Source organism: Hyperolius riggenbachi, chromosome 5 (genome assembly GCF_040937935.1).
Source record: "Hyperolius riggenbachi isolate aHypRig1 chromosome 5, aHypRig1.pri, whole genome shotgun sequence".
Taxonomy (NCBI): domain Eukaryota; kingdom Metazoa; phylum Chordata; class Amphibia; order Anura; family Hyperoliidae; genus Hyperolius; species Hyperolius riggenbachi.
The window spans coordinates 102259909-102272473 of record NC_090650.1 but is presented as its reverse complement, the minus strand read 5'-3'; the positions used below and the strand labels follow the sequence as shown (position 1 = coordinate 102272473).

At 38.5% G+C, this 12565-nt stretch overlaps 1 protein-coding gene across 10 annotated transcripts in view; it reads right to left on the bottom strand.

Moving 5' to 3' along the window:
* CREB5 (cAMP responsive element binding protein 5) overlaps window positions 1-12565 on the bottom strand; it is an 839414-nt gene that overhangs the window by 261891 nt on the left and 564958 nt on the right. Inside the window, exons 1-2 of one of the 10 annotated variants that reach the window (XM_068236074.1) lie at window positions 6362-6437; window positions 3715-3793 (exon numbers count right to left, since the gene is read on the bottom strand). The exons of 8 other annotated variants lie outside the window; for them this stretch is intronic. In XM_068236074.1, the coding sequence (XP_068092175.1) occupies window positions 3715-3793; window positions 6362-6392 (110 nt within the window). In that variant the 5' untranslated portion in view covers window positions 6393-6437. Of the gene's footprint in view, window positions 1-3714; window positions 3794-6361; window positions 6438-12331; window positions 12436-12565 lie in introns of those variants that run through there. One more of the 10 variants, XM_068236075.1, reaches the window with a different exon arrangement.

Sequence of the window (12565 nt, the reverse complement as noted above, 5' to 3'; positions counted from 1 at the left end):
CCTCAGACGATATAAGCATGCCTCTCCTAGAGTCCATCTCCTGTGATAGTGAAAGCTACCTTGTGCTACTCCACTGGGTATGATTATAATTGGACCTTTGTGTACGGGCTTGCTTGCCTCTTGACCTTGTTATTGGACTGCCGCCTGGACTGACCTTTGGAACTGTTCTTGACCTGATACTGCCTCATCCCTTGACACCATTTTATTCTGATCTACCGTGTATAACCCTTGGATTGTTATTGGATTGACTACATTTTGAGATTCTGTACCTGTTTCCTGATCACCTGTTGCTGATCTGGACTGTCTTTCTTTTCTGTATGTGCCTGCCCAGTGTGGTTCTGTTGGCACCTCCTGTCTTGCCCACTTCAGTTTCTATACCTTGTGCATATCAATGCCTGTTTCTAACTGGGTGCTGGAACGACGCACTTTGTCATCCCTCTGCTAACTGGGGAATCACCACACAAGATGAAGACTGCAGAGAAAATTGGGGCATATGGACTGAAGTAAGTTGGTGGATCCAGCGGGCCTCACATTACGTCACAACATACGAACAGAACAGTACAACGGTTATCACATGTCTGTAAATGCCTCCTTATGTTGGATATACCAAAAACTGTTTTACAGGGAGAAAAAAAATAACTGACTGTGGTAGCTATTATTTTTAACTTTACTAGCACTTATATTTTTGTATTCACAGTTTTCCTGTATCCCTTCCTTACACGGCAAACAGCTGTGATCTGCTTTGTGAAGTGGATTGCAGCTAGCGGAAAAGGGCTCAACCTGAAACAAAAATACACATTTTGACTTAAGTTTTCATTTTTAGCTTCTGCTTTAGTGAGTAAGATATGGTGTGGCTGATCCGGTTCTGTATCACGCCTAATGAAGAAACTTACAGAACGATGCACTTTTACTGGTACTAACAGCATGGGGGGGGCAACGAGTGTGTAATCCTGATAACGCTCATCGTGCTAATAGGGTAATGCGCACTGCCTCCCTGTTAGTTCTGGTAAAAATTGCTGTGCACATATTTACACTTCACTAAAGCTAACTGATACCATTGTCTGTTGCAGGACAAATTGGCTGTGCAAAGCAGATAAGGTTCATACACAGCTACCAACTATCTATCCAACTGTCTGCCAAACTTGTCTGTTAAGCCCCATTCACACGCTCAACAGCAGTCTTTTATGCAGCACAATTGTCAAACAGCTTTTGTTGTGAAACAAGTTGAAACAACTAAAAAAAGTATTTTGCCATTGTTCAAAAAGCTGATAAGACTGATAATGTGAAGTTTTCCTCGCCCTATATCAGTTCCCCTGCCTTCAACGTGCTCTAACATACGGCCGTTGTGTGTGTGGGTGCGTGTGGAATGGTACTAGGTGGTTGTGACGATATGGCCATCCCATGTTGTTTTTAAAGCGCTCTTTATATATTTGTTAATACATTTAATAAAACTTTATATTTTTTATGATGACAAATGAGACTTATCAATTTATATATTTTTCATGTTGATGCAGTTTTTTTAGTCTTGAGGCTAGACACGTATGTTTGATCGCCACTTTCAGACAGAAATTGTATTAAGACTGATAAAAAGTCAATCCAACAGTTGGATTGACTTCTTATCAGTCTTATAAGCTGTTTGAACAATAGCAAAATACTTTTTCTAGTTGTTTCAACTTGTTTCCCAACAAAAATTGTATGGGGCTTAAAGTGAATCTGTACTGTAAAATTCTTACGATAAAAAGCATACCATTCTATTCATTATGTTCTCCTGGGCCCCTCTGTGCTGTTTCTGCCTTTCCTTGCTGCAATCTTGGCTTGTAATTGCCATTTGTATGCAGTGTTTACAAACAAAAGGCATAGCAATTTGATACCCTGAGAGTAGCTTAGTGTGTGAGTCATACAGAATGTGCAGGGGGCCTGGAGAGGGTGTGTATAGCTTCTGCCAAAGACAAGCAGTGCAGCACATTCCACACATTCCAGCCTCAGCAGACAGAGCCGACAGAAGAGAGAAGATTAGATCATATAACAGAGATAACACAGTCACTGTGCAAATAGGAAAGGCTGCAGTAAGACAGAGCACATTAGAACAGCTATAGGAACATATAGGATAGAAGAAATAAGGCTCAAAATTTTGTTACAGAGTCTCTTTAACAGACAAGCTTGGTAGATAGTTGGACAGATAGTTGGTAGGTGTGTATGAACCTATAAGGTTCTCTGCTTCACCCCTGAATACAGCCAAATTCTCTGCAATGTTCACACGGCTTAGTATAGCTCAAGTCAATCGGATCATTTTAGCAAGGCAATGGCAATTTTATCAGTATTTATGAAGTAGAGGTTTGAGTATTAATCCTACCACTTGCTACAAAACCATCATATATTTTTTTCTCTATTAGTTTCATTAAAGGGAACCAGAGACGAACGCATGCTAAAAATGAAATAAAGATGTTATACATACCTGGGGCTTCCTCCAGCCCCATAAGCTTGGATCACTACCCACGCCGCCATCGTTCTCTGCTGCCTCAATTGCCGGTACCGGGTCCCATCACTTCTCCAGGACGCGCCAGCCGTCCTCATGCACAGGGGCTCCCTCCGGCTCTGTACGCATGCGCCTGTGCAGTACGGAGGGAGCGCACTGCACTTGCGTCGACTGGCTCGACGGGACCCGGTACCGGCGGACAGAGGCAGCGGAGAAAGGCGGCATGGGAGCGAGCCAGGCTGATGGGGCTGGAGGAAGCCCCAGGTATGTATAAATATGTTATTATAATCGTCTCTGGTTCTCTTTAAGTGCTGTAGACCATTGATAAGATTTGAATTTCATCTCACGTTAAAGTTTTGAAAACTTACAAGTAAACTATGCACAGGTAGTTTTGAGGTATGAGACCTGAATCAACATAATGTTGGCAGATAGCTTCTGCTTTATAGCTGGTTGTTGTATATATGAGTGGCTACGAATCGCGATCAGCAGCAATACGCATTACTTTTCTCTCGTTATAAGCATAACGCCATCTTATTACACTGGCGCTTCAGCTGCAAAAATAAAAGTTCTTTAAAGGTTTTATTACTTTTAGAAAGCTTATAAATTGTGGAACTCAACAATGAACAGCAGGTATTGCTACTGAACCGGTGAAGAGAATATTCCTATAGTTTGGAGAAATAAAACTCCCCATGTGTGGTGGTCTCAGAACACATGGAACGCTCTGAGCTACACTTACCATGCCGTACACAGCACTTAGTATCTCCATGTGTCTTATAGAGGAACGCAGTGATTAGTATGTGCCACTGCACTGCCAGGAAACTCTGAGACACAGGGCGGGGGAGTAATACAGCCCAGAACAAGATGTCACAAGCAGCATTTAAAAAATCCATATTCATGAAAGTGGTAAGCAAAGCCATTCAGCTTCTGGAAGACAAAGAACCTACTAAAGGCCTCAATGATATTTCAAAGGTGCATGCTATTGCAAGGCTGTAAAAAGGCCCATACACCTAATGATTTTCCCGCCGATATACAGCAGATTCGATCGCTGTGATCGAATCTGCTGTAAAATCATTGCGCAAACGCAAACGTTTGATTTCCATCCGAAATCATTCTTTCCTGTCGATTCCCGTCGAGCCATCCGTGCAGAAGATTTTGCTCGATTGCCGGCGGGTCGGGAGTGCGTCAATAGCGGCGTTCGAATGCCCAACGACCGATGCAATACAGCGGCAATACATTACCTGCTCCGGCCGGCGCGAGTCCTCCCGGTCACCGCTGTCTGTGGTATGTGGGAGTGGACACGGTAGTTACATACAATAACTGCAACACAGACATTTTGTACCGCTTCATTATATGTCACAGAGATAAACAGAGACTTAAGATACTGAACTGCAACTTGCTAGTAATGATGCTTTTCTATCTCAACCTCTATGAAATTCCCAAGACTCTTAGGCTGCCTATAACCTCTGTTAGCCCTTGTAAAATTTTGAGATGATGTTAGCACTTCATAACAAAGGATCATAATAAGGAATAACAATAACAATGGTATATTTTATCTGTGTACTTAGCTTAAAACAAACTAGAAGAAAACTACATTAAAAGACCACTATCTCAAAAAATTGCTAAATTGTAAATTTGTATAGATCCTAACAAGGGGGTGCTTTTGTAATGAATAAATTAAATACTGGGAATCCCCCATGAAGAGATGCGCTAGTCAAAAACCTGTCAGATCTCTCAGATTTCTACTAACTACTGTAAGTGACAGCAATATATGAGAAAAGTAATTAATAGCTCACTTTACTCTGGAAGAAATGTACTTCCTATTTGTATGTGTTTATTAATGTATTTTAAATTTTACAGGTTTTTAGCCATAGTGGTCCTTTAATGGAGTTAATTGACTTTGGCTCTGCTCATTTTTCTCTGATAGTGGAATTAGTGGCACATGCTTTGCTGCCTTGTGGCACTACATTATGTTAAGCAGAATGAAAATGGGCTGCATTGCAGTGAAATAATGAAATCCCTATCATTCTGAAAATATGTGTTTACACAATTAAGGATGTTTTGCTACATGACAACTTATTTTAGTACAAGGGATACAATACTGCTTTTTATATCACTTTTAAAGGTAATCCTGAAGTGACAGGATGGGAGCTGTGACTGATACGTGCTTATAAAACAAAGTTATTTCCCTGTATGTTGTGCTGAACTTTTTGGTATAAAACTGTCAGAATTCCTGATCCAGAATCAGTAGGAGGAGAAGGTTTTTATTCCACTGGCTGCGAGCTAGTTAAGAGTACATGACTTATAAACAGCCAAGCTATTGGTGTTTTTGTATAAAAAAACGGAATAGCAATGGAACCTTTCATATTCCTGTATATAGACCACACTCAATCTTACTTTCCCTAATAATGTATATATATATATATATATATATATATATATATATATATATATATATATATATATATATATATATATATATACATACATATATATATATATATGTATATATATATATATATATATATATATATATATATATATATATATAACAAGCAGTAATTAGTTTGATGGTATAATTTGTTTAATTATATTTTTTTCCAATCTAGATATGAAAAAAATAACAGCTGTCGAATATCTTCCCTCTCAAACTTAGTTAAACCAAAAGTAATGATTAAAAGGATAAATATACACATTATGTGTAATTTTTGAAGAGCTGTATCAAATGTTCTGCAGGTGTTAACCCCCACCAGATGGAAAATGTATATTTCTTTTGTGTAATCTTAATGATTTTATAAACATGTATAGCTATTTTTACCAGCATGACAGCAAATAATTAATACATAGTATGCATTGTCAAAATCACTTGCATTGAAGGTTAATTAATTTTCCTTCTACTTTATACACCAATATTAATTAAAATATGCGATGAATGCAAACCTGTATGTATTACAGACTGAAATACAACAAATGATTTTATTCAGTAGTGAAATTCTTAATTGGTCCTAAGATTAGAGTGGTGTAGTGATTAGCAGAGTGACACAAAATACCTTGTTTAAGCCCAGATCTTGGTAATATGGTATTGTAAAAAAATGTCCCTAGTGGGAGCATATATTAAAAGAATCACTTTCATTTATATTTCCTAAAAGGCCTCCACAGGTAACAGCTCTGTTTTTCTAATGTAAAAATATTTCTAGCTTAACCGAGTTTGGTACAAGTGCACACAAACTTTTCTTGTACTTCACACATTAAAAACGCATTATGGAATGTGAAGGTATATTGAAATAAGGAAAATGTCTCAAGGTTTGGTAAATATAGATTTCATCACATCTTCTCCTTAGCAAGTCCATGAATACAATTTTCCTCACATCCACAGTAATAGCAAGTAATGTTTTCCTGACTGCTAATTACAAGTTAATTTTATGAAAGAGCAGAAATGATTACAACTGCTGTAAAGAAACATGTTTTTTCGCAAGCAATGGGTGACATGTATAAATCATTTTATCGGCATAATTATATTTAAATGTATACATCTGGCATTTCAAATACATCTTATAAGAAATTGTGTCTAATCGAAAGTGAAACAGCACCTAAGAAAAAATTGTAATATTATGTGGAATTAAAATTTTTGAAATTACCATAAATTAAGAAAAAAAACTGAAATTAAATATTATTTGCAAAAACAATTTGTTTTTTGAATTTAGTTAAATTTAATTTCATCACAACGAAAACTTGTAGTATTATTCTAAAGAGGAACTGTCGCAAAAATCTTAAAATTTAATACACATACAAATAAGAAGTACATTTCTTCCTGAGTAAAATGAGCCATAAATTACTTTTCTCCTATGTTGCTGTCACTTACAGTAGGTAGTAGAAATCTAACATTACCGAAAGGTTTTGGGCTAGTCCATCTCTCCATGGGGGATTCTCAGCATGCCCTTTATTCTTTATAAAGACAATCTCTGAAAATGATTAATACAAAGATGCTGGCCAGCCACCCTGCTTGCTGCACACTATTTTGGCAGTTGGGCGGAGCAACTGCCATTCACTAAGTGCTTTTAAAAATAAAGAAAACCCTGAGAATTCCCCTATGAGAAAATGGGCTAGTCCAAACTCTATTGGTAATGTCGGATTTCTACTACTTACTGTAAGTGACAGCAACGTAGGAGAAAACTAATTTATAGCTCATTTTACTCAGGGAGAAATGTACTTTTTATTTGTATGTGTTTTAAATGTTAAGATTTTCGTGACAGTTCCTCTTTAGAATAATACTTTTGACATATATTTATATAGAGAATATTATTTGTCATACATGACCTTGACTTTAAGGATTCACAACATAAACTCTTGCTATGTCATTTATTTTAGAAGATTCTATACCCCTGATAGGATCTCAGACAGCCTCCATTGAGTTTAAGGTCTCTGTCCTATATAAATGTAAGGAGGAAAAAGCAACATAGACATTGGTGACATTAGAGGATTTTGCATACATGAGTTTCACCTAATTTGGCTCAATAACTGAATAAATATAATCTCAGCAAATGTCACGCTGTTCAGAAAATATTTATGTCTGCGCAGGATGACCAAAGCAATCTGATTAAACCTTCCAGCGCTACCAATATTTTTCTAGGTAAAATAATTACTTTTTCCACTGCCTATGTGATTTAAGGAATAAATATTTATGCAAGCAAATGTGTGTAGAGAAAAGAAAAAAAAGGGTAATACTTGTAAATCACTTTGCCCAATTCAGATGAAATGTATTAAATGAATGGAACTGTTTAATAATATTTTTAGCATCTGAATAAACTGGAAGGCTGTGAAGTCTGCGTTAAATACCCTTCTTACTTTTTAGAGTTACCAGGTTTTATCCAAAGAAATACTAAGTGAATCCCCATATATGTAGATGCTAAAGCCGAACTGTTAACTGTCAGTCTGACAACTGGCATTTGCCAGAAGGGTAGGTGTATTTAAGAGTGCCTTTAGGCCTGAGTGGGCGAAGTAACCGTAGGCAGTGCTGCTTTAGTAAAGTAGCAAAATTCATTCTTCAAACTTATAAACACTGTACTTGGCTTCAAAGTGGTACCAAACACCTAAAGATTATTGGTCTAAGTTTGGTTTTGTACTCAAACTTGACTTTCCTTACCCAGTCTGGAAAAACTTTATCCTGTTGGAATTAAGAATGCACAATCTCATCTCTCACTACTATATACTTGCTGTGAGGAACTGAACAGGGTCTATCTAGTTCATGCATCAAATAGCAGTGTGCAGTTATATCTGAACTTTGAACTCTGGGTAAAATTCAAACCTAACAAACAAACAAACAAACAAACAAGAAAACAGAAACATGTTGTACATATATATATGTGTAAAGCTAATTGACGATATTGCTGTGCTTCTGCTTATCTGCCATCTCTCGCACTTTCTATAGAAGTTTTTTGAAAATATAAATATGGTCAGATATCTTCTTTTGACATGACAATGGTAATTATTTTCTCTCAGTGTATTCCTTTCTCAGGAAAGGACAGCAGAGGAACAAGCTGACACCAGCCAACTAACGGTTAACAGCCACTTTGGCAGCTAGCAGTCACCGCTGGGGATCATGGGAGGTGTAGTCATGTGTACAATAGGCAGTTGATACAACATTTGTCCCTCCCAGTAGCCGTAGAGCTATGACACACAGGTAGTACAGTCACAAAGAGACTTAAGGTAGCCACACACCATACAATATTTTAAATATTTTTTCAATTCCATAATTGCAATCAACTTTTCTGACTGACTGTAACATTTCAAAAATCTGACCAATGTACCACACACCTATGTTACATTTTTCCCTAATTATGAAAAAAATGATTGAAAACTCACAAAAAATTGCTTGGGTCTGTGCCTCAAGTAATTGACAATCTACCACACATCATACAATTTAGATAAAGATTGATCAGAAAAATCATACACTCCCAATCTTCTTTTATCGAATAAAAACTGGAAATTCTATTAGATTTCTCGAACAAATGAAAAAAAAAGCTTTTGATTTTTCAGGACAACTAATCGTAATTGTCGAATTGGTGTAAAATTGGATCTTTTATTTGTACGATGTGTGGCCACCTTAAAGTGTACCAGAACTGGGAAATATAAAAGTTTTATATATACCTGGGGCTTCCTCTAGTTCCTTGCACATGGATCTTATTTATTATTTGTGTGCACATATTTTAAATTTTAAAATTTTTCGCCATAGGGACCTTTAAGTACAAGTCCTGAATTCCTATTGCTCAAATATATATGTGTCCATACCCCTCTCCCTACTAGTCATAAGAACCTGTTTTCATATAAAACCATACAAAAACTAAAAATTAATAAAAAGACTGAGATGACTTCTTTTCCTGTCAGTACCTGAGTTAATGCCACTGTGAGCTGAGATAGACAAACAGCACCAGACAAGTACGCTGATTTGGTAAAATTTGTAACATTCTTGAGAATATTTTTTTTTCTCAATAAGAATGGAGTTGCACTTAAAAATGATTCTGAAGTAGGGCCTGGAACTTTCACCTGTTCCTACTCAGAGAGAATTTTGTAACTATTCCCACACCCCGGGGTTAAATTCCCTTTTCTACTCGGAAATATGGTATCAGCAGTTGGAAGATGTGACCCAATGACAAAATGGCAGGAAAGATTGCAGACCAATTGGTCGACTGAGGAGTGGGAATATATTTTTCAGGGTTTGGCTTAAACCTCCATCAATATCCTAACGAAGGAAAGGGGATATAAAATATTGTATGATTGGTATAGGACTCGCACACTTTGGTATGCCAGGGGTCTCATAAATTCCAATAATTGTTTCAGGGGCTGTCATGACAGATCAGGAACATTGCTGGTGGTCTTGCATCATAGTTCGAGGAGGGTGGCCAGAATGTTTTAGGCGGGCCTCTGAGGTTTTGCAAACATATATTCCACCCAACCTATGGTCAGCCCTCTTTGGGGAAAAGATCTCCTCATTGTGAAAGCATAAAAATAAATTTCTAGTTCATTTTTTGTAATACTACTAAGGCCATTCTGGCTATAGAGTGGAGATCCTCTTCTATTTCTTTTTCTGCTGTAATGAATAAAATGAGGGAATATTACTGGATGGAGAAGATCACTTCCACACTATAAATGACCTATTCTTTTCTGTTATTGTACCTTTACCAATGGACTCTAGTTACTCTTATATGTATGTAAGGTCTGGTTTTTAATTCTGTTTTGTATTGTTTATTTCATTTTTCTTTTTTAAAGATTCTTTATTTAAAAAATTGTATCACAAAGACAACAAGAAACAGAAATATCATACTATGTATAGCAGCACAAAACATAGGCAATGGTCAGCCATCAGTGCTGACCTGATACATTTGCATCACAGTATAAACACAGAACAAGCATAAAATAAACCATATGAAATAATCCAGGCAAAGAAGATATTGACAGCTACACCTGCATGCCATTTACCACATGGCTGCCCCCATATGTGTACAAGTAGAACCCCCAGTTTATTTCCTTTTTCACTTTGCTATTACACAGTGTCTTGTTATTTGGCAAATGTGTTATTATTTTCTCTTTCTTTGTCAATAAAACCTTGTTGCAAAAAAAAGTAAACTTTAACAATAAAAACTGATGATATTCAGAGATTAACTTGAGTGAACATTGCACAGCAATAGTTAGAATGAATAGTGTCAGGGCGCAGAGGTACTGTCACCCTACACCAGCCAGTAACAGCAGGATGCTAAAGAGCAAAAGTTTTACCTTTTACTGGGGTCTATCATGGAGTGTTATTACTGGAGTCTGCCATAGGTGGGCTGTCTATTACTGGGAGACTCTGTTTGGGTGTTGCCTGTTTATGAGGTCTCTGTCTGTTATTGAGGTCTGTCATAGGGAGGAGAGAGACATGATGGCTGCACTTGTTCTGAGTAAAGAGGAGATAGTCATGGTGGCTGCACTTGTTCTGAGTGGGGAGGAGACAGTCATGATGGTGAGGAGAGTCATGGTGGCTGCAGTTGTTCTAAGTAGAGAGGAGATAGTCATGATGGTGAGGAGAGTCATGGTGGCTGCACTTGTTCTAAGTAGAGAGGAGATAGTCATGATGGTGAGGAGAGTCATGGTGGCTGCAGTTGTTCTAAGTAGAGAGGAGATAGTCATGATGGTGAGGAGAGTCACAGTGGCTGCACTTGTTCTAAGTAGAGAGGAGATAGTCATGATGGTGAGGAGAGTCATGGTGGCTGCAGTTGTTCTAAGTAGAGAGGAGATAGTCATGATGGTGAGGAGAGTCATGGTGGCTGCAGTTGTTCTAAGTAGAGAGGAGATAGTCATGATGGTGAGGAGAGTCATGGTGGCTGTACTAGTTCTGAGTAGGGAGGAGATAGCAGGGGCAATGCTAGCCCCAAAGATCAGTGGCACGTTCCCCAGATCTCTTCTGTGGTGCCCCGGATGTCCCCCAGGCAGAGCCAGCTGTGTTGACTCGATGGCAGGCATACTGGGAGCTTTGGTGCATTAATCAGAGGTATGCTGGGTGTTGCAGTGCCTCTATGTAAGCTTGCAAGGAGCTGTGGTTCTTCTGTAGAGGCATGCTGGGAGTTGTGGTGCATGAATGGGTTATAGTTATGTTTAAGTGACACTGCCCATTTATGTGATATGCTGCATTTTTATTTGTTTTGTAATAATGGAGAGAGGGCTTCATCCAACATTTTGCTGGGCAGGCCTACTTAGACCACTGTTAGGTTCATGTAAATTTAGCTCCACCCCTGACCACACCCACATGCTGGTGCTTGGCCACACCAATTTTCTGGCTGGAGACAGTGCCCATAAGTGCCCCGGATCTCTTGGGATCCTAGCAACACCCCTGGGAGATAGTCATGGTGGCTGCACTTGTTCTGATGGTGAGGAGAGTCATGGTGGCTGCACTTGTTCTGATGGTGAGGAGAGTCATGGTGGCTGCACTTGTTCTGATGGTGAGGAGAGTCATGGTGGCAGCATTTGTTCTGAGTAAGGATGTTAGCTTTCTTTTTAATAATGGTAGTAAGACTGCAGTGGGCACTGTACCAAGATTCACAGCCAGGTTTGCTTTCAAAGGATATTGCTTATTTACCTCCTACTCTTGCTTTACTTTACAACAAGAACAATGGTCTTGGGGACAACATCTGCCAAAAGGAGACTAAGAATTACGAAGAGCACTGGAGGTTTGCTTTACAGACCGCATTGCTGACTTTGTACAGTGTCTAACCTAGAAGAAACAGGGATGTCACTGGACATCTGTACTTACATTAGCAGCATTCAGCAAAAAGGTGAAGGTTGCCGGAAACGTGGGGGCTGTCAAATACACCATGTCAATATTAAAAAAAAAATGACTGGCTTGTAATGTGGTGCAGAAAAGAACACATATTGGAAAGTGTGGGCTGTGGTGCCCAGCTCCAAACCCAATGTTTGCGCTGAGACAACTATCACAACATTTAAATAAGGCTCAGTACACCAAATACATTTGTACGATGGAAATCTAAATGAGCAGCTGCAGAGAGTGCCGGTCGTAAGCAGAGAGTACAGGCTGGGACTTCAGCTAATGATGCTGCAAAGATTTGATTTTTTTTCTTATGGCAGCTGCCATTTATAAAGCAGACTGAGCAAGCTGGAAAATTGCCAGGATGTCAATCCAGGACCCTCTGGCTGTGTTTATGTACATTAAAGTTTAAAGGAGCTTTAGTGAACCTTTGTCAAAAGCATCAACGAGATAATATCTATGCCCCGAGTCCCAAGTGAGATGAAATGTGCTCTTATTGATTAAAACAATTGCAGAGTAAATGCTGCGATCACTTATACTAACAAAGCACTGCTGAAGCTTACATTCCAGCTCTTCTGAGATCACTCCCTCCGCTACTACCGCTAACATCTTCTTCAGTGCATGGCATATCTGTCTGACCAGACAATGACGGTAAGGTCACCTTAATATCCCGGTGTATACAGAAATGTGAGTTGTTCAGCACAAAGTATGATGGCTTCAGCATTAAGCTGATTACAGTGCAATGAAGAGCTCTAAAGGAATTATGCATTTCATTAACTGGTCAAAAATATTACGTT